Source organism: Setaria viridis, chromosome 7 (assembly GCF_005286985.2).
Source record: "Setaria viridis chromosome 7, Setaria_viridis_v4.0, whole genome shotgun sequence".
In the NCBI taxonomy this organism is placed as follows: domain Eukaryota; kingdom Viridiplantae; phylum Streptophyta; class Magnoliopsida; order Poales; family Poaceae; genus Setaria; species Setaria viridis.
The window spans coordinates 31,770,856-31,789,699 of record NC_048269.2 but is presented as its reverse complement, the minus strand read 5'-3'; the positions used below and the strand labels follow the sequence as shown (position 1 = coordinate 31,789,699).

Here is an 18,844-nt window from a genome sequence, read left to right as displayed (position 1 = left end):
AACGTCGCATCACAACTTTTTTCCTCACTTGATCGAGAACGACACATGCATATATAATTTTCTTAACTCATTACGGAACAAATTTTTTAAAAAAATGGTGAGTTAAACAAGGTATTAGCAGTCTCCTTATTTTTCTTCAGACTATCTGTACTTGTGCTCTGATTTTATTTTATTCCCTTGAAGACTTGTAAGCAGACATAGCATGGATGGGAGAAAAATATAAGAAAAGAAAATGACACTGAGACATAACATGGAGAGTATGTATCGCACTGCTCTCAGCCGACTTTAGGATTCATCTCTAATATCTTTATCGTATATATACACCAATTTTTCAGAATACAAAGCAGTGCATCACCACTTTTTTTGTCTCAAGAAACATATGCTGTGCTCCTCTGGGCGGAATTTGTTGCTCTCTTATGCGGGTCCTCCGATCCCTATCTATCTAGTTTGCTTTCATATTTATTTAAATTTTTACATATGCATCACATTATTTACTACAATAATTTGAGAAGAAACATATTTGAGTTCACGAAAAGGGCGATGTTTATACGAACTTAGTATTGTTGCCATCATGAGATAGTATATCACTTTGGGAGGTATAGTAAATCTTAGCATTCGATCACGTAAATTTTCAGACAACTCTATAGCTGGCCGTATAATATATATTACCCCACTTTTTTTTATCTCACTATATATATCCCATGAATTAATGAATCAAAGTTTGGAAGTGGTCAATATATGTCAGTATACTAACCCCATTTGTATATGAATTGCGGCCTTCAGCTTCAAATGACGTGTCACCAACAATAATGCTACGGTTATCATTCACAACAGATAAACAAAAATATTCACTTTTGTTCTAATTAATTCAGATCGAATATCCTCTGATTGCGATTAGCACTGCTAGCTTTATGTAATTGCACTAACTCAATGCTATCGATCATCACAGTTTGGCACTAGTTGCATCATGCATGCATGAAAAGCTCTTGCTAATTCTGAATGTATTCCAACAGAGTTAGCACAATGATATTATAAAGTATTAAAGCAGTTCATTTTGGTATGACGCTGACGTCTGTCGTTCCAGTGGGAGCCCTCAGTCAACGTCAATTCTGCCTGTCCATGCACACCATTTCTGTCTGTTTCTTTCTCTCTTATTTGTTTTAGAGAAAAAAGATGAGCAATGCTCTCTACTGCCTTCAGGGTTGACCTGACACACATTGCTACCAATCAGCGTACAGAATGCTGGATCGCAACCTTTTTCTCAAGAAATGCTCCTACGTGGGTCCTGCGCGGCCTGTCTGTTCTGCACATCGAGGATCCTACTTGTAGGAGTTGAGAGTGACATGCACATAGGCAGTTCTGATTTAGGGCCTGTTTGGCACCCGTCACATCGGATATTTAGATACTAATTAGCTTTATTAAACATAGGCCGATTACAAAATTAATTGCACAGATGGAGGCTAATTCGGGCTAATTCGCGAGACGAATCTATTAAGCCTAATTAATCCATGATTTGACAAAGTGGTGCTACAGTAACTATTTGCTAATGGATTAATTAGGCTTAATAGATTCATCTCACGAATTAGTCCAGGGGTTCTTCAATTAGTTTTATAATTAGCTTGTATTTAGCCCTCCTAATTAGCATCCGAACATCCGATGTGATATGGCTAAAATTTAGCACCTAGTATCCAAACACCTTCTTAGTAGTGCAATGATATGCGTCGGCATCCCGATCCCTAACTTCTCAAACAGCTTAGTGTTAAACATGAGCGTGGAAACACCGCTAATTGTCGAACGAGTTACGGTTCCATCTGACTGCCCAGAGATCCTTCTCCTTGCACCTTGCATATAGAAATTAGCAAATTTATATGCTAAGCGTCGTTGCTTGCATAAAAGCCATATTTGTTAGGTATGTTTGTTCACTTACACTACTGGAGAATGCACCTTCAGTACAGGGTCCAAACCCCCCTTTAGTACTGGTCGTGCAACCGGTATTGCTATTTCGGTACTAAAAGGGACCTTTAGTACCAGGTCAAATAACCGGTACTAAAGGGCTATTAAAAAAAAATCCGCCGACCGAAGCCCCGACCGCACACTGCCGCCGTCCGCCCAAGTGCTGGAGCTCGGCCGCACAGCACATGAGTCCCGCAATAGCGAGAGGGGGGGCAGAGGGAGGGAGGGAGGCGGCGTACTTACGCTACTCAGCCACCACTGTTGATTGCCGCCGTCGCCGCTCCTCAGCCCGCCAGTTGCCATCGCCGTCGGATCTGAAGGAGAGGTGGCCACTACTCCAAGATCCACGCGCTCCTTGCTCCGCCACGCCTTGTCGACGCTCCGCCACCGCGCCCTCCCGCCGAAGCTCCACCGCTGCTCCTTGCTCCGTCACACCCTGCCGACACTCCGTCGCCTCGCCGTGTCCTCCCTTCTTGCCTCTGCCACTCCTTGCTCCACCGCCGCTCCTCGCAATACGTAAGAGGTGAGGGCGAGCGGGGGGGGGGGAGGAGAGGGGTGGTGACGGGAGGGGCGGCAATGGGATCTGTGTGGGGGGAGAGGGAGGGGATTCAGCTAGGGAGAGAGAGGGGATTCGGTGGGGAGAAGAAGGGAGAGAGGCGCGGGTGAGAGGATGAGGGGATGGGCGGATAAGTGTGGGGAGGGGGGCTGAGCGTGGGGTGAGAGAGAAGGGGGGCTGACGCGTGAGGGGAGGCTGCAATTTAGTACCGGGTGAAGCCTCCACCCTATATTTATGCCCTCAGGCACATTAGTGCCGGTTGGATGCTTCAATCGGTAGTAATTTGTAACCTCCCGGTACTAAAAGGGGATCACAAGGAGCTCCTCGGGGACTAGCCGTTAGATCCGGTACTAATACTGACCAAAATACAACCAATTTTGAGCCTCAGAACGAATGCTGAGTTTTCTATTGTACATGGTTTGTCATGTCTATAAGGTTCGGGCCTATGTCTCAACACAAATCATTACGCTAAGTATTCCCGCGTCTCGGTACATATATTTACTGAACATTAAAGAATACATATCATATTTTCTTTTCGTATTGCACGTTTTGGAGATTTGCACTGATTTAAGTATGACGGCCTATCCTGGTCATTGATTTGCAGGAAGTGGATAAATGAAGATTGCAAGAAGTGTGGGTTCATGTGACTGTCTTCAAATGGATGTTTAGTCTAGTCACCGTGTCATCTTTGTCTTCTCCACTAACCTACTTTGTTACAGTCTTTGTATTCACATAATGCAACACGTGATAGTTTTCAAGATCCAGCACTGCTAGCAATGCAAGTCGCTTGGTAGAGGTATAAGTTACTTTGAAATTATTTTTTTAAGAAAAGAGATGCACTCTGTGAATTACATGAGCCACTCCATGCATGGTGTAGAGGAGGATAGCCTGTCTTTTTCTTGAGGATGATGAAGATATTATCCGCGTCCTTCTTCTATCTTCCTCTTTATAAGAAAGATACATATGCAAATTATTGGTGTTGTTTTTCATGGACAACTGCTTCAGAATACATGACCACCTCATCTACAGGTGAACCAAGTGCAAATTACTGGTGAAAAGTTTACCAAAACATGCTTGTCAGTTGTCACCCAAAGGCCCTTGCCTTTTTGTTGGGTAAGGCTACTCAAATGCTTAAAAGGGACAATAATGTAGCACTATGTACAAAGGGCGCATATCTCCTTCTGGTCAATGGTTTAAAAAAGTTATATAAGGATTATTATAGATATATCTGTCTCACAAGATAAATCACTGCCAACATTATGAAGGTATACCATACACAAGACTATAAATACTTAGAACAAAATAGGGACGGACTTTGTAAGAATTTTTCATGCTGTTGTAAGTTGTAACATAGCTAAATCTGCACTTGATGTTTCCGTGTGAACATCATGGCATAGCATAGTAAGGTTCTTCATAAACCATCAAGGTACCACTTTATGAAAGTCGACACAGAACTGTCAAAGATTCGTGCTTATTCTCAGCATTGGATCAGAAAATATATAACAGTTACAAAAACCTCTAGTTCACTTGAGTTAATATTTGGACGTTCGTTCATCAGGCAGGAGGAACAAGAGAAGCCACGATGGGCCTTCCTCTGCTTGGGCCGCCTCAACCATCGGCGGCATACATATAAAAGAGCGGGAACCGGCTCGGACGGCACCCAATTTCAAAATTCAAACCCCACCGGCACCGGGCGCCGCCGCAATGCAGCCGGCCGGCGCCGAGGAATCGGTCCCTTCAACCGCCTCTGCAAACCTCCTCGGCACCAGCGGGGACCCGCCGCTCGCCGAGCTCGCTGCCTCCTGCTTCGAGCTCGCGTGGCACGCCGGGGCGACCGGCCGGCGCGAGCTCGTTGTCCAGAGTCCAGACGCTGCCCTATCTCATCTCCCATGGCCTGCTCGCGCTCTGCAACACGCTGGCGGAGATCGCTCCTGCTGTGCTGCTTCGACTCGCTCCTGTTCCTAAATGACAAGGAAGGGAGGAAGCTAGCTCTTGGCGCTCGTGGTCGCAATCGGCATCAGCGAAGAGCTGCAGCTCGTGGCGGCGCGTTCGGATATACGGGGAGGTTGTTGAATTCAACGGTTTTATCCTAGAAAATCTGTAGTAGCTGTTTGTTTCAGTTCTGTATTTTTCAATTTATATTCTAGGAAACATACGCATTATGTTGCAATCAGTGTTCCAAAAATCTCTAGGCAGTCGGCTGGGTCTAGGCGCCTACTAATGCTTAATCGTCACTAAGGGTGTGTTTGGATGGAGGGACGGGATGGGACGGTCCCAGTTTTGCATGTGTTTGGTTGGAGAGATAGTGGGACGATGACGGCATCAAAGTAGAATATTCCTCGAAAAAGTGGGATGGATGCGTCCCTAGAAAATGGTCGGACTGATCCGTCCCACGCGAACGGCGCTAACGCCGTCTCGCGCACTAGCGCGGGGAAGGGGCGGCCGTGCGTGGGGATGGGGCGGCGGATAGGCAAGGCCGGCGGCGGCAAGCCCTGGCGGCGGAGGCGCAGGGGAGCGCAGCGGCGCAAGCCCTGGCGGCGGGGCTTGGGGAGGTGGGCGCGCACAAGGTTGGAGGTGGCGGGGCTTGGGGAGGCGGGCGACGCCGCAGCTTAGGGAGGCGGGCGGTGGCAGCGGGGCCTGGGGAGGCAGGTGGCGCCGTGGCTCGGGGAGGCGGCCAGCAGCGACGAGGCTCGGGGAGGCGGGCGCGCGTGAAGCTGGGCGGCGGAGCATGCCGAGGCGGCGGGGGGCGGAGCTGCCGAGGGCCGTGCAGGCCGTAGCAGCGGGGGCCGAAGCTGCCGGGGCCAGTGCAGGTCGTGGCGGGAGGGGCGGAGCACGCCGGAGTTTTGGGCAGCTGACAGTGGGCCCATCCTCTTTTGGGTGAATGACAATTGGGACTATAGTTAACGGCATGAAAACGTCATCCATCTCGTCCCTCGGCTGTCCCTCCAACCAAACATGAAACCAGGGACATCCCCGTCCCTCCAACCAAATATCAGGTGGGATCATCCCATCCCAAAAAAGAGGGATGACATTATCCTGTCACCTCCGTCCCTCCATCCAAACCCACCCTAAAGGGCAGACAGGCCAGGAGAGTGGCATCTAGCTAGTGCCTGGGCCATCCCTTGTTATTGGGGATATGACACTACAGCAGCCCGTATTTTTCTGAATGATATATAAGTCAGAACCTGCTATTTTGTGTGCTTCTCCAAGGCACAGCAACAAGAGAAACCGTAGTGCATGCATACTTCCTCTGTTTTTTCTTCGTGATTGGGTGTGATGGCAGATTTAGTATGCTTGGATGGTGAAAGGCAGCATCCATTCCTGGAAGGAAGCAGCGAACTTGCAATCGCGATGACAGGCACCAGGCTGATGAAACCTGGCGGTTCAGGTAGTCCAGTCTAGTAGTAGGGCAGCTGAAAGAGTTTGATCCAGGGTCAAACGAACATGTTAATTTTTGCTTACGTTATGTACAGTACATGTCATTTGAGACCAGGCATTCACCGACTATATTGTCATCTCCTCTTCATAGTGTCCTTGATTATATTGAAGAATTTTGTGCACATGAGGTCTTATTCTCAGACGTGAGGTTCTCATGGAAGCCTTGGTTGATCCATTGTGAGGTCTAAAGATGCATTTAAGAACATGAACCATGGCAACTTGTTCTTAAACATTAGCGAGATGCAGAGCAGTGTTCTACAAACTGAAGTGGAAAAGAATAGGAGAAATCCAACCCAAGAAGGATCCTCACCAACACCTGATCGATCAGCGAGCAACAAATGCCTGCCTGAACTAAACACGGCATGTCAACAAATACCTAAGTATATATTCTCAGGAAGATGACGACCTAATAAGGTGTTTCCAGGTCAACTGAGAGATCAAAAGTTAAGACGGAAGGCTCAACTGAGAGAGCACGCTACAGATACATGAGAAAGGCATCTGTAAGCAAAATAGCCTGCTCCGCGGTCTCTCCTGTCCTCCACACTTTGAAGTCCTTCGCGAAGAAGCCGCTCCAACGAAACAGGCAAGACAGTGGAAATGGCCCTCGGGTGTGTCCTTGAGGATCTACATAATTCCACAGTGGTGTGAGGGGTGACACCGCATTCATGGCTGCATGCACTGCCGCCCCGTGCTGCTCCAGGTGAAGATCCCCATTCATGGCTCCCTGGGCATGTAAGGCTATAAGCGAACCTGACTTGGGTTGCTGCATATAAAGATGCCCACCATTCATAGCCCTCAGAGCATGTGACTTGTTGCCTTCTGTCCTATGTTCAACAATGTGAAGATCCTCATCTTCGTCACTATCCAGGTTGATAGCTTCTTCAATATTTGCCCCGCTATTCTTGCACCTGGTGTACTCGCTTTCATCTTTGGCAATGCCCATGGCTTCAGTTGAGCTTCCATCTGCATTGACTTCACATATAAAACCATACTTGGCAACTACAAGGAAAAGTTGAGCATGGAGAGTGCAATCCATGATGACACATTAGAAATGTCTTAAAAATTATAACGCATAATTTGATCTAATTTGTATTCTGTTAATATGTAAAGACATAGATGCTTTTAAAGAAAACATATTAACAGATAGATAGTATGAACATATCTGAAAAGTATTTAGTAAAAACTAAATACAAACCTTTGGTTGGTTTCTCCTCTCTTAAACATTTGAGTACATTCTCTGCTGCACCGGGAGACACAAACACACCATTGATTAGATCTAATACAAAATTAAGGTCTCGAATAGCAATTAAACTACAAGGAGAATAAAATAGTAAAAATGGTATGATAGTTTCAATTCACCTTTAGGTGGCTCCTCTTGATGACCGTTTAAAGAATATTCTACTTGCTGTTTTGCTCCAGGAGACAAGGATGGTAAGAAGGCTGTATTACCTAGATCAGGAAAACTTGTCATTTGTATACTTTATAACTATTTAGAAAAACAATTATAGGCCTGAACGGTGAGTCCTTAAAAGCTAGTGGAACTTTAAGGGTCTAATCATGGCCAAAGCAAAGGTTTTAATATGCACTAATTTCTATAGGGAGCAGATCCAAGAAACATTAGAAATGTCCAAAACTACCATTGTAATGAAGCTCGGCAATAAATAATAACATAATTGTCAAGTAAATGAAATAGATATGAAATTCAAATTAACCAACTCAGTACACAGGTGATAATCAACTAAGTTACAACAAACTAGTACCCGTAATATTTCTTAAAATAGCTCTTCAATGACCATTCAAAAGTGCTTCATATAGATATGTCACTTTTAATATATGAAAGTAGATAATATAAAAGTTGACATAATCATTATGAAAAGTTCAAAACATTGTTACATATGAAAGATATTATTAAAAGCAGCAACAATATCAATGATAGAGCTTTGATTTGCATAATATGAGCAAACCTTTAGAATTTTCAGTCGCATCCATGAAACAAGAAGCACTGTCACTTTCTTTACCTGCACAATAACAATCCAAAATTTGCTTATCATTACCACAGAAGACATGCGATTCCTGTTTCAAGAACTTAATTTATTTTTAATAAAAAGAACGAATATCTAGTGTACAAACAAGCATTGAAATCAAATGACCCACCATGTTGCGCAAATCCAGCACAAGAAATTATACAACAAACAACTACGAAACTGCATTATTGTGTTAGAAAACTAGTGAGATAAGGTCAAATCGCACTCTAATTACCAAGGTTCTCCCATGCGAGGTCAAACTAATTTACTTAGGCAAGCCTTATATATATATATATATATATATATATATATATATATATATATATATATATATATTCTTGCTTCCTTGCTCTGGCCAAATTTATATAAGAAGTTCCATACTAGATAAATTGGGAAACATGACTTTGTCATAGACTAGGAATAAAATATAATGATTGAACTATATTTCGAATATGAAGATGCATATCTCAGCCAACCGTGTGCCCAGCTAAAGCAGATTTGATTTTTTATATTTGTACCACTGCTACTTAGGTAAAAACTTCCTTTCTGTTATATTTAAATACAAAACTTCTGTTAGTTTCTCCTCATGAGCTCTTAAAGTTTCAATTACATCTTCTGCAGCACCTAGAGATGCAAACTCACTATTAGTTAGATGTAATACAAAATTAAGATCTAGAAAAGGAACTATATGCAAGATGAAAACATAGTGGGGTAGGATAAGAACATCAAATGAATAAAACACCTTGGGGGGATAACAGAGTATATAATTCATGTGGTAGCTTGAACTCACCTTTTGGTGGCTCCCCTTGAATATCACTTAAAGCATTAGCTACTTGCTGTTTCGCTCCTAGAGGCAAGGGAGGTAAGGAGGTACTTGTATTACCTAGAGATCAGACGAACTTGCCATCAGTTGACAATAAACCTAAGAATAGTCATAACCATCTACATGAAAGCATGATGCTAGTTAATTTTTAAGAGGGCAAACCATGGCAAAAGGCCAAAGAAAAAGTTTTAACCCTACATCAGTACAATAATAATACATAAGATGAAAAGTGGAGGATTAGAAAATGTCTGATAAATCGTAGTACTTAAATTGATCTAATATGCATTCTATTGATATCTAAAGACATGGATACTTTTAGTGGGAACATCTCAGATATCACCTATCTTTGGAAGTGTACCATACAACCACACACGCACACACGAATTAGTGAAAAGCAACCATAATAGTTAACACTAAGGAAAATATTTGGTGTACATAATACAAGCAAACATTTAGAATTTTTGTCTACATCCACAAAACAAGCTCCCTCACTTTTTTTCCCTGCACAATGATCCAAGGTTTTCCTCTCATTAATTACTATAAAGATGATGCAATTCTGTATCAAGAATATAGTTAATTTTTTAATAAAAAGAGCATCTAGCATGCAGTCAAGCAGTGCAATCAAACAACTACCATGTCGCAATGATTCAGCACAAGAAAATATATAATAAAGACAATGGAATTCCAAAACAAAATTAAAACACATATATCTTCTGGAACATAGTATATATCTCTATGGAACTATACAGAGCGAAAGTGCAAAAAAGAAGATTAGTATGTAATGGAAAGATGTCTACAAGGATCGTTCATACATTTTGATTTAGATTGGTTCTTTCATATGTTCTAAGTTCTGAATTTAACTAAGTAACAACACAATGACTATGCCAATTAATGTAGAAAAGATCAAACGTGTAACTGTGGTACTGGGATCAGGTTTGGATCAAAGGAAGAAGACTTAATGGTAAGGAAATTACTGATCAGCAAAAGATTCAGGAAAGAGGTTGTTGAACTAATTCCTGCATTTCAGCTGATAATTAAATGTTGCCAGCTACATGGGTGTAGGTTGATGCAGACATGTAATAATAGGATAAAATGTGGACAGTGGTGTTGATGTATATCCGATGTTCTGATGATCTTGATGTGCACAGAATCTGTAAACCATTTACTTTACTACATAAATACTAAAATATTGCATTATGTTCTCAGAAGGACCTGTTTGACATGAACCTGGATACAATCATCGGGTTGATGTAACTTTTTATTATGGGTTATTTTTATTTTTATTTTCTAACAGTGTAATGATAATACTATAAAATATTGTATTTTTACTAACTTTCTGATAAGAGAAAAAGGTTTATGTGGATTAGAGACATAACCTTGCCAAATAAGCTCATCTGAACAGCACGTTCCATGTACTGTTAAATGGAAAACTAAATCTTTCAAAGAATGGGATTCAATTTAATATGTATCCAGATTTTTCATATTGTTACAAAGCTAAAGAAACTGTAACGAAGGATTCCCAGTGCCACTTCACTACAAAATGATGCATTGTCAAAGTAAAATAGCTCCATTTCATCTAAACTAACTGTGTTTAACTTTCCTTTGTGAGATGTTGGATCAAGTAGTAACAACTTAGGTATTAAAAATGTAAAACATACAATGAACAGAAATAGTTTTTTAAGAACAAGCATTTAAAGTATTTAATTTGCACCTCTATTCTCTTGAGACGAGTTGCTTGCTGCAACTTCCGGTTCAGTTTCATTTCCTTCTTGTTCTGTATCTGCAATAATTTCTGGAACCTCTTCAAGGCGGCGCGTCCTTTCAGCTTCTGTGCTTAGCAGCTTTTGTTGTTGCATTAGGTCCTCGAATGTAACAGAAGAATTAGTCAAGGAAGAAACCTTGTGGAAGTTTATTAAGTAATCCAAGAAAATGTACTACTAATAGTAATTAGTAATACAGGAAAGCAAGATAACATCTTAAAACTAAAACATTATCAGTATTTTAACATATGACAACTACAGTCAATCAGAAAAGGATATTCTTGTCTCCATCCTTTTATATGTGCTCTGTCAATTGCTCTTTCCAGTCTCACAAGTTCTCTGTCGATCCACTGAAAAATTGAAATTTGGCCAATAGGAGTGGATACATGCAACACAAACATATGGAAAGCAAGGATAGATTACTAAAATGCTAAGACTAAAGAAGTTCTGAATTTGGCAAACCCACAATTTTCCTTTCAGACTTCAAATGCTATTTAATAGTGCAAAATTTTTAATATATTTTGCAAGTACCATGCCCACCATGACCTACAGAAATTCTAGAATTATGTTTGCTTGCTACAGTATAAGATTAGTAAATTAAAGTTTAAATACATTGAAGTTTTTTTTTAAAAAAGAGGGCACTAACAAATTGATGTACAAGTTTCAGAGCAAACTAAGGTTGATATCAACACTCTTAAAGAAGCTCAGAATCTTTTGATATATGGTGCGCTATGTTCTCCATCAAGAGTTACAAATTCACTTCTTTTAATTGATTTGGATAACCAATTACTAATTAAAGTTTTTCTCATTTATCTATATGCATGTATTAAACCAGTGCCATCTATTGATTTCTGAGTGCACTTACATGATTTACTATGTCTTTATGTACAGTTGCCACCTTCTCCTCCAATGCGGCCTATCAAAAAAGAGGAACTTAGCATATGCACACTAGGACAAGTACATTGGTGTAATCTTATAGGTGATCTCGTGCACAAGCAATCTTGAGACAACTTAGCAGACAATCCCTAGAAAAATAAACAAAGTAACATTCATGCCAAATTCAACATTTTCTACCCTTCTATCGAAAAGATGTATGGACATTCTAGCCAGCATATGGACTATTAAATTTCCCTTCCCTTAACTAAACAATATTCTGGTTTGTCTTCCTCCTGACGCCTCAGTATTTGCATTGTTCTAAATATCCAATGAGAAGAGCAACAAAAGTAATGGAACAGGGCAATCTAACTACACAGATAGAGTACAAGGAACATAAATATCCAATGCAGATACCATTTTACATTGGAATTGGAATATGCTAGAGGAACTGTTTGACAATCACAGAATTGCGCTAGTAATTGGACAAGTGAATATGATGGCATGGGCACGATAAATGGATACATAAATGCAACACATGCAGATAAAGAAAATATCTCCATCACTAGAACAATGAATATGATAGTTAAAAAAATATCGTTTTTTCAACAGCATGGTAACTTTGCCATCCAGTAAATCACATGGCAAGGCACTACATTAAGGAGAACAGAGGTTTCAGAATATGATCTTACAATTGTATGCCTTTCCAGAAGTCCTTTCTTAACCAAAGAAACAAGATCATTGCATTCCTCCTGTTAAAAAGGGAAAAGGTATATTTATTTCACCACATCTTTAAAAGCGAAGCAATATGGTGAATTGATGAACCAATGCTGTACAGGCTACTCTATTTAGTAATGATGACCTAATCTAAAACAGGGTAGCACTAATTTGTTTCCGTCAGTAACAATTAACACACTGGCAGCAATGCTGCTCGATTATGAAAATCATACCTCCAGAAAGTCCTCATCTGAGAGCATTGAGATCCTGACATCATCCCACAAACCAGTAACACATAAGAGAATATTGGTACATGTGTCATTTATCCTGTATTCTTCTGAAGATTTCTTAATGCCTGTAATGACATATTCCAAGAGCAAGTTAACAAAGATGTTTGCAAAACATGAATCGTGCTATTACTAGTATAAACATTCTGTGCATGCTCAACAAATTCAAAAAAAGCTAAACCATCAGGGATAAGAAAGAAATCTTGAAATTGACATTTTTTTACCTGTCACTAACCCAAGTTGGTATGGCATTTTAGGCTTTTCGTACATGTGAACCCTGGGGGCATTCTTGACTCTAACGAAACAGCCAACAACTTTCTGATCAAATGTGTCTAGATGATTCAAAAGATTAATAACTAAAGATCTTCTCAGATAAATAAGCTTTATGTTATTCTCGTTAAGAGAGGCAAAACATCTCTTGTTTTTTTCTGAAACCCTCTTAGAAATCTTCAACTCCACAGCATTCCGAGGTTTCTTTTTCATAATTGGAAAATCATCATCTTCAGAACCATCAAAGCGAGGTTTCTTTTTCGTAATTGGAACATCATCGTCTTCAGAACCATCAGAATTTTCATCTTCTGAAATAACATTTGCAGCCAGATGGTTTGCTAGAAACCTACGGATACGTTTGCACCTCACTTTTTTTCTCCGAAACAAAGGGTACAACTTACCATCACACGAGAAAGAATTTTTCTTATTATCGTTGAACAATTTTTCCTTTTTGACGTGCCCCATTATTATTCTAACAATTTCAGCTTCATAAAGAGATTTTGACGTGTCCTTTCCAAAACCTGACAAGAAATCGATTAGCTCTTCGGAACCCCAACCAATATATGTTTTCTTATTTGACTTGTTCTTTTTCTTCAGTGATCTGTTCACTTTATTCTGTTTTCTGTTAGAGTCAAAAGGTATTGTTTTCTCAATGGGAGCATTTTCAGCAAAAATATTTGCATCTGACTTGTGACCTTCATCTGGAAATTTCTCCGAATTTGCTCTATTACAGTCAAGCTTTCTAATAAGAATAACATGAGCTTCTTCTAGGTAAACCAATTTCAAATGTTCTCTGTCTTTAACATCTTCCCAGTAGTCTTTAAACAAAATATCGTAGATCTCTGCATTGCTGAAATCTCTCTGTACCTGGAGATGAACATGAAATTTGTCAGGGAGCACAAACAACAATATATTGGATAGGTGAATTTTGCTATGAATTACAAACTACCTTGGCATCCTTCCTGAAAAGGAAACACAGATTACATGGGAGAATAACTAACAAATAGGCATACAGTGAAATTCTTTGCAGAACTGACTAATGGAAACTCAATACAGTAATGCAAAAAAAAAGTCAGGTACATGCATACACTTACCCAACGAGAATCAGGATCAGCATTCTTCTCAATGAAGATAGCCTTGTTCAAGCAGCTGGTACAAAATCCTTTTTGCTGCATTCTCAAGTCGAGAAATCCAACTTTGCCAAGGCAGTCATGGCAAACCGATATAGGACAGCACAGACACCGAATACGTGAACTCTGTCTGCAGTTGAAACATATGTGCCAATCTGTACATATCCAAAATTAGGCCTAAGTATTAATACCATTAGGGGTAGCACAGTATATAAGCTGATAATTTGTAGTCTGTACATAATAGTTTGGATAATTGCAGAGCAAAAGATCATGCAAGTCAAGTGCAGAGCTGCTGATTATTTGCGGCCATTTAATTACCGTCTAGCTTATGTGGTCGTGGGACAAAAGTTGTTGGATAATCAATGGTTTTCTCAGACATTGAAGTACTCGTACTATTTGCCATGTTGCATGATGCTGGAACAGCTAGCTAGGTAAAATCTGAGACAAATTAAACTTCACGGTCCAAGCAACATCTCATTGTTTGAATAAGGGTATGTTTGGATACTTTGCTAAATTTTAGGGGCTAAAAGTTGCTAAACTTTAGTCATGACTGTTTGGTTCCATGAGCTAAACAACATTTAATGAGGTGGACAATGACCTATTTGCCCTTAATGAGAGAGAGAAGGCATCCAAAGTTTAGCAAGGATGTTTGGCAAATTTGAGATTAAATGGGACTAAACTTTAGTTGCTAAAGTTTAGCAAGGTGGAACAACCACCCCCTAATAAATAAGGAAACCCTGACAACCCATGCATGACAGGAAAACTAACGAGGGCACTGTGCTCACCACATACAAACTGATCGTCGGGAGTAGTAAGAAAGCCATGCTTTTTGTCCAAACAGCGCAGGTGGTACGCCTTGGGGCAGTTCCTGGAAAGCATCACGAGGCAAATATTGAAGTGAGGTGGCAGATATCTGTTGGCGACGATTGGATCGAAAATGATGAACCAAATTGACGACATGTCATTCATTCGTTCCCCAGCCAGCCAGCAAAGATGTACAAATTGAGATCCAAGATTGAAGTAGCTAATACACATGCGATTCACCAAGGCATATAAGAAAACAAACAGCAGATAATTTCATATCAAATTTGCCATGTTAAAAAAATGCAAATTGCATTCGGCACGTCTCATTTTTGGCATTGGCCTTGCCTTGCACACTTTGGCGTGGACGTACCAACGTACGGCCGCCTCCGCGCCGCCCACTGCCTCCTCCGTCCAGGCGTCCACGGACGGCGGCTCGTCCTTCTCCCGGTCTTGCTTCGCCCCTCCGCTCGTCCGCCGGCCCGTCGGTCGAACTCGAAGAGACGTGAGTCGTCCTCAGGGACGGCTGCGGCGGTGCGTCTCGCGCGCGTCACGCCAGTCAGCCCCGCGTCGGTCTCAACCGCGGAAAATGGAGCGCAGCGCGGACGCGGCTCGGCCCTCGCTACGTTTTCCACCCGAGCTCCTCCCTCTCGTCTCGTAGGGTTTCGGCATCGAGCGCCGCCACAGCCGCCGCCGGTGGCGTGGCCCCAGATCTGACGGCAAGGTGGGTTCCTCTCCCATCCCGGCGGGCGTCGCCCTGCAGCGCCGGCGCCGGCACCCGCAGGAACTCCTCGCACGGCTGCGATGTGCCCGCGCGCCTCCTTGTTCTCCGCCTCTCCCCCCGACGGGCCGGGCAGCCTAGCGAACCCACCAAATGGTGACTGGACGCTGGGCCCATTAAGTGACCCAAAAGCTCGACCCAGAATGACTGAGACAGGCCCATAAGGCCATAACAGTTCGCGAAGGCCCAGCACTTTAGGCCAGCAAGCCCCGCCCCGCACCCCCCCCCCCCGCCTGCTTGGGCCAGCGGACGCCCCAGCCCAGCTCAGCTTGGCCCAGCCCAAGCCCGTGTAATCAAATTACAATAGGGCCATGGTCCGCCACCAAACATCTAAGGAAACCCTCCGTATATAATCCCTGCCGTCCTCTCGGTCTCCTGCTCCCGCCGCCTCTTTGGATCGCAAGTCGCAACCGCCGCCCACCAGAACGGGTGCCATCACACCCTTCTCCCCTCCGCCTCCCTTTGTCACTCCTACCGGTGGCCACAATCCCCACCACCTCCCTCGTCGTGCTGGCACACACATCACGGCGAGGGCAAACCATGAGGCCCATATCGACATCATCCCCACCGTGTCGTGTTGGTACCATAGCCGACTCGTCGTCGTCTACCTTCGAGATCTACGGGCTGCTCGGACCGACACCGTACCATCAAACCTCCATCGTGCCGTGCCTGAGCCATCAACCGAGCCCGTAGGCTGGCTCGGCACGGCACGGATTCCTTCCCGTACCACGCCCAAGCCCGCGGGCTAGTCGGGACCGTGCCGGGCCGTGACGCCCGTTTGGCCACCTATACGCTCAGATCGGAACTCGGATGCTACACTACAGCCTACAGCCATGTCCTCATAGCTTCATGCAGCGCGGACGAGCACGAAAACACACCGGATTGCCGGCGCCGGAACATGCCAGCAGCTAGAGCACGTAAAACACAAACACGGATCGGAAGAGGTGCACGCAGCGCGGAAGAGCACGAGAACACGCCGGATCGCCGGAACAAGCCAGCAGCTAGCAGTCTAGCACAACGCAAAAGACAAGACCATCATCAGCTTACTTGAACTCGCAGGCGCGGAGGTGGTCGCCGCCGTCCTTGCACATGAAGCAGCACTCGTCGGCGAGGTCCCCCGAGTCGCCGCCGAGCATCTTCCAGCTGCTCATCCCCTCCGGTTCGCTGTCTAAAACCCTCCGGCCTCCGCCAAACAACCTCGGAGAGCACCCCCACAACGCGCGCCGCGGAGAACGACGACGGAAATACGGGCGGCGGCGGGAGAGTCTGGACGGGGTTTGGTGGATCTGAGCGCGAGGGTGAGGGACAGGGACGAGTTTTGCAGACGGCGGCGAGCGGGGGTCAGGATTCAGGAAACGGAAAAAGGCTGAGGGCTCCTCGCCGGCTGCTCTGTGCACTGTGCTCTCTCTCGTCGGGTCTCGTTTCTCGTTTTTTTCCTTTTGAAAGCGAGTGGAACAGAGGGAGAGAGGCTGACGCGCGGGCCCAGCATGGGCCCTCGCTTCTCACGCAGCGCCGAGTAGAAACGTCACAGCGGGGTTGCCGGCCGGTGGTCTCAATTTCTTTTTCTTTTTTACTATTCTTTTTCACTATTCTAAACAATAAGCTGTGCCGAATTTTATTCACAAAATTAATTAATGCAAAATATATATCTTGCATATAATCTATCTATAAGGCCGTATGTCTATCTATAGCTATGTACTGGTCATGGAATTTTGAGAAATTTGCACGTCAAGATGAGGAAAAAATATTCTGCACTAGTTTTAATGGCCATTTCTTATTTTATTTTGACGAGAGTAGTCTGAGAGAGCGGGTGTGGGGTGGGATATTGTTCATCTCCGGTGGAATCATGAGTAACTCCTCATCCTCGCTGCTCTGTGCTCTCCCTTGTTTCCTTTTGCCAATCGCAGTTACTCAATCACGTGACCTCGCTTGTCATGCAGCATCAAGTAGGAACGTCAGCGGGTTTGCGAGCAATTTGTCTCATCTTTTATTCTTTTTATTCTACAATAAAAATTTTATTTACTCGTAAAATTTATTTAATTTAAAATCTACCTTTATGTATCTACCTATATGCTATCTGTCTCATAGTCACAAAGTTCCCAGGTCGAGGGACGAGATCGAGAGTCGACACTTTATAAAAATTGTGGTACGAAGGAGGTATACCCTTTCGGGATGAATATTCGCAAAATGGCACGTGAACCAAGGAGTGCCGGGTCGATGAGCCTAGGAGGTACAGGATTGCACAGTCAAAGCTATAGAAACCAAGGGAAAAAAAAGAAAAAAAGGAAAGGAGAAAAGAAAAGAGTTGGATGGGCTGCAGTTTACTGGGCTGTACAGCCCACCTCAACCTTACTTTGCCTCATTTGTTGCAGCACGCCCGCCGCCAGCAGTTATCTTCTTCCTCCCTCTCGTTGTCTCTCCTGAAGTCGCCGCCGTCCTTAGATGTCCACACCAATCCTCTGCTACAGCACCTCCTCCGTTGCCCCCTAAGCCCTCACAGATAGTCCTTGCTCAATCTCTACTGCAGCATCCTCCCCACTCCTGTTTGGCTGTTTTCCCCTTTTTCCTGGTGATCTCGAGCTTGATTCAGACCTCATGACCCATTGGGATGGGACGGATGGGACGGCGATCCAGTATAAATTGGGATAGTGACCCAGTTCGATCCCGACCCTCGAATTGGGACGATGTTCCCGGGGGTCGTGGAACAGCCACCGACCTCATTTCCTGTGACCATTCTATCTGTATATCAACACTAGATTCTAATGACAATTTTTTAGTTTATTTTGACGACCCCGTCAGTTCAGGCTACCGTGCGTGTTACCGTACGTCCAGACTCCAGAAAGCCCCTCCCTCTGACCCTCTCTCTTTCCCCATCAACATGTTACATGTTGCTTAGCACTACCCGCTAGGTGCATCCTCCTTTTTTTATTTGTGAGGTGCGCACGAAATTGAAGATTCAAACTTGTTGATCTTTGAGTAACAGTAATAAAAAAAATGCAGTTTATACTATACAAGTTTTTGGTATCATTAATTAGATTCATATTTTTTAAAAAACATTTTGATATATCTGATGTGAACATCATCATATGAGATATTAATGGTCAAAGTGCCGCACGCTGGAATGCAGATTGGATAGGTTGAGTAGGGAAAAACCAAGCTGGACGCCCCTTGCAGACCGTTTTACCTCGTGTACTCTGCATGACCACAATCTTTGGCAACATAGGCGTGATCGGAACAAACCACAAATCATAGCATGGGCGTGATCAGAACAAACCACAAATCATAGCATAGGCGTAATCGGAACAAACCACAAATCGTGAATGGATCTTGATCATAATATCCCGAATCAATAGTCAGAACATGAAGTAGATACCATCCTCCACATTCAGAAGCAGGAGAGTGTGCACCAACAAATTAAAGAGTGCTTGCGG

General features: G+C 43.4%; 1 protein-coding gene across 3 annotated transcripts; it reads right to left on the bottom strand.

Annotated features, from left to right (window-relative positions):
• Nucleotides 1-6,152: 6,152 nt before the first annotated feature.
• Nucleotides 6,153-16,907, bottom strand: LOC117863303 (uncharacterized protein At5g08430). Of its 3 annotated transcripts, XM_072295421.1 has the most exons (13): nt 16,461-16,907; nt 14,617-14,699; nt 13,796-13,986; nt 12,656-13,568; nt 12,378-12,499; nt 12,120-12,179; nt 11,420-11,470; nt 10,506-10,904; nt 8,762-8,854; nt 7,912-7,965; nt 7,307-7,396; nt 7,143-7,187; nt 6,153-6,910 (listed from the first exon to the last, which is right to left on the bottom strand). In XM_072295421.1, exons 1-8 carry the CDS (start codon nt 16,562-16,564, stop codon nt 10,788-10,790), a joined length of 1,641 nt encoding a protein of 546 aa, XP_072151522.1. In that variant the 5' UTR covers nt 16,565-16,907; the 3' UTR covers nt 6,153-6,910; nt 7,143-7,187; nt 7,307-7,396; nt 7,912-7,965; nt 8,762-8,854; nt 10,506-10,787. The 3 variants fall into 3 exon arrangements, with proteins under 3 accessions (XP_072151522.1, XP_072151520.1, XP_072151521.1); XM_072295419.1 differs by lacking the exon at nt 16,461-16,907 and having other exon boundaries at nt 14,617-15,529; XM_072295420.1 differs by lacking the exon at nt 16,461-16,907 and having other exon boundaries at nt 7,143-7,184; nt 14,617-15,529.
• Nucleotides 16,908-18,844: the final 1,937 nt, after the last annotated feature.

What these genes read in the sequence shown, in the direction of transcription:
- LOC117863303 (XM_072295419.1), bottom strand. Translation starts at nt 14,866, where the DNA reads ATGTGTATTAGCTACTTCAATCTTGGATCTCAATTTGTACATCTTTGC. An exon ending in CGACGATCAGTTTGTATGTG is followed by an intron (nt 13,987 to 14,616) that starts GTGAGCACAGTG and finishes GGATATGTACAG; the next exon opens with ATTGGCACATATGTTTCAAC. An exon ending in CTGATCCTGATTCTCGTTGG is followed by an intron (nt 13,569 to 13,795) that starts GTAAGTGTATGC and finishes GTTCATCTCCAG; the next exon opens with GTACAGAGAGATTTCAGCAA.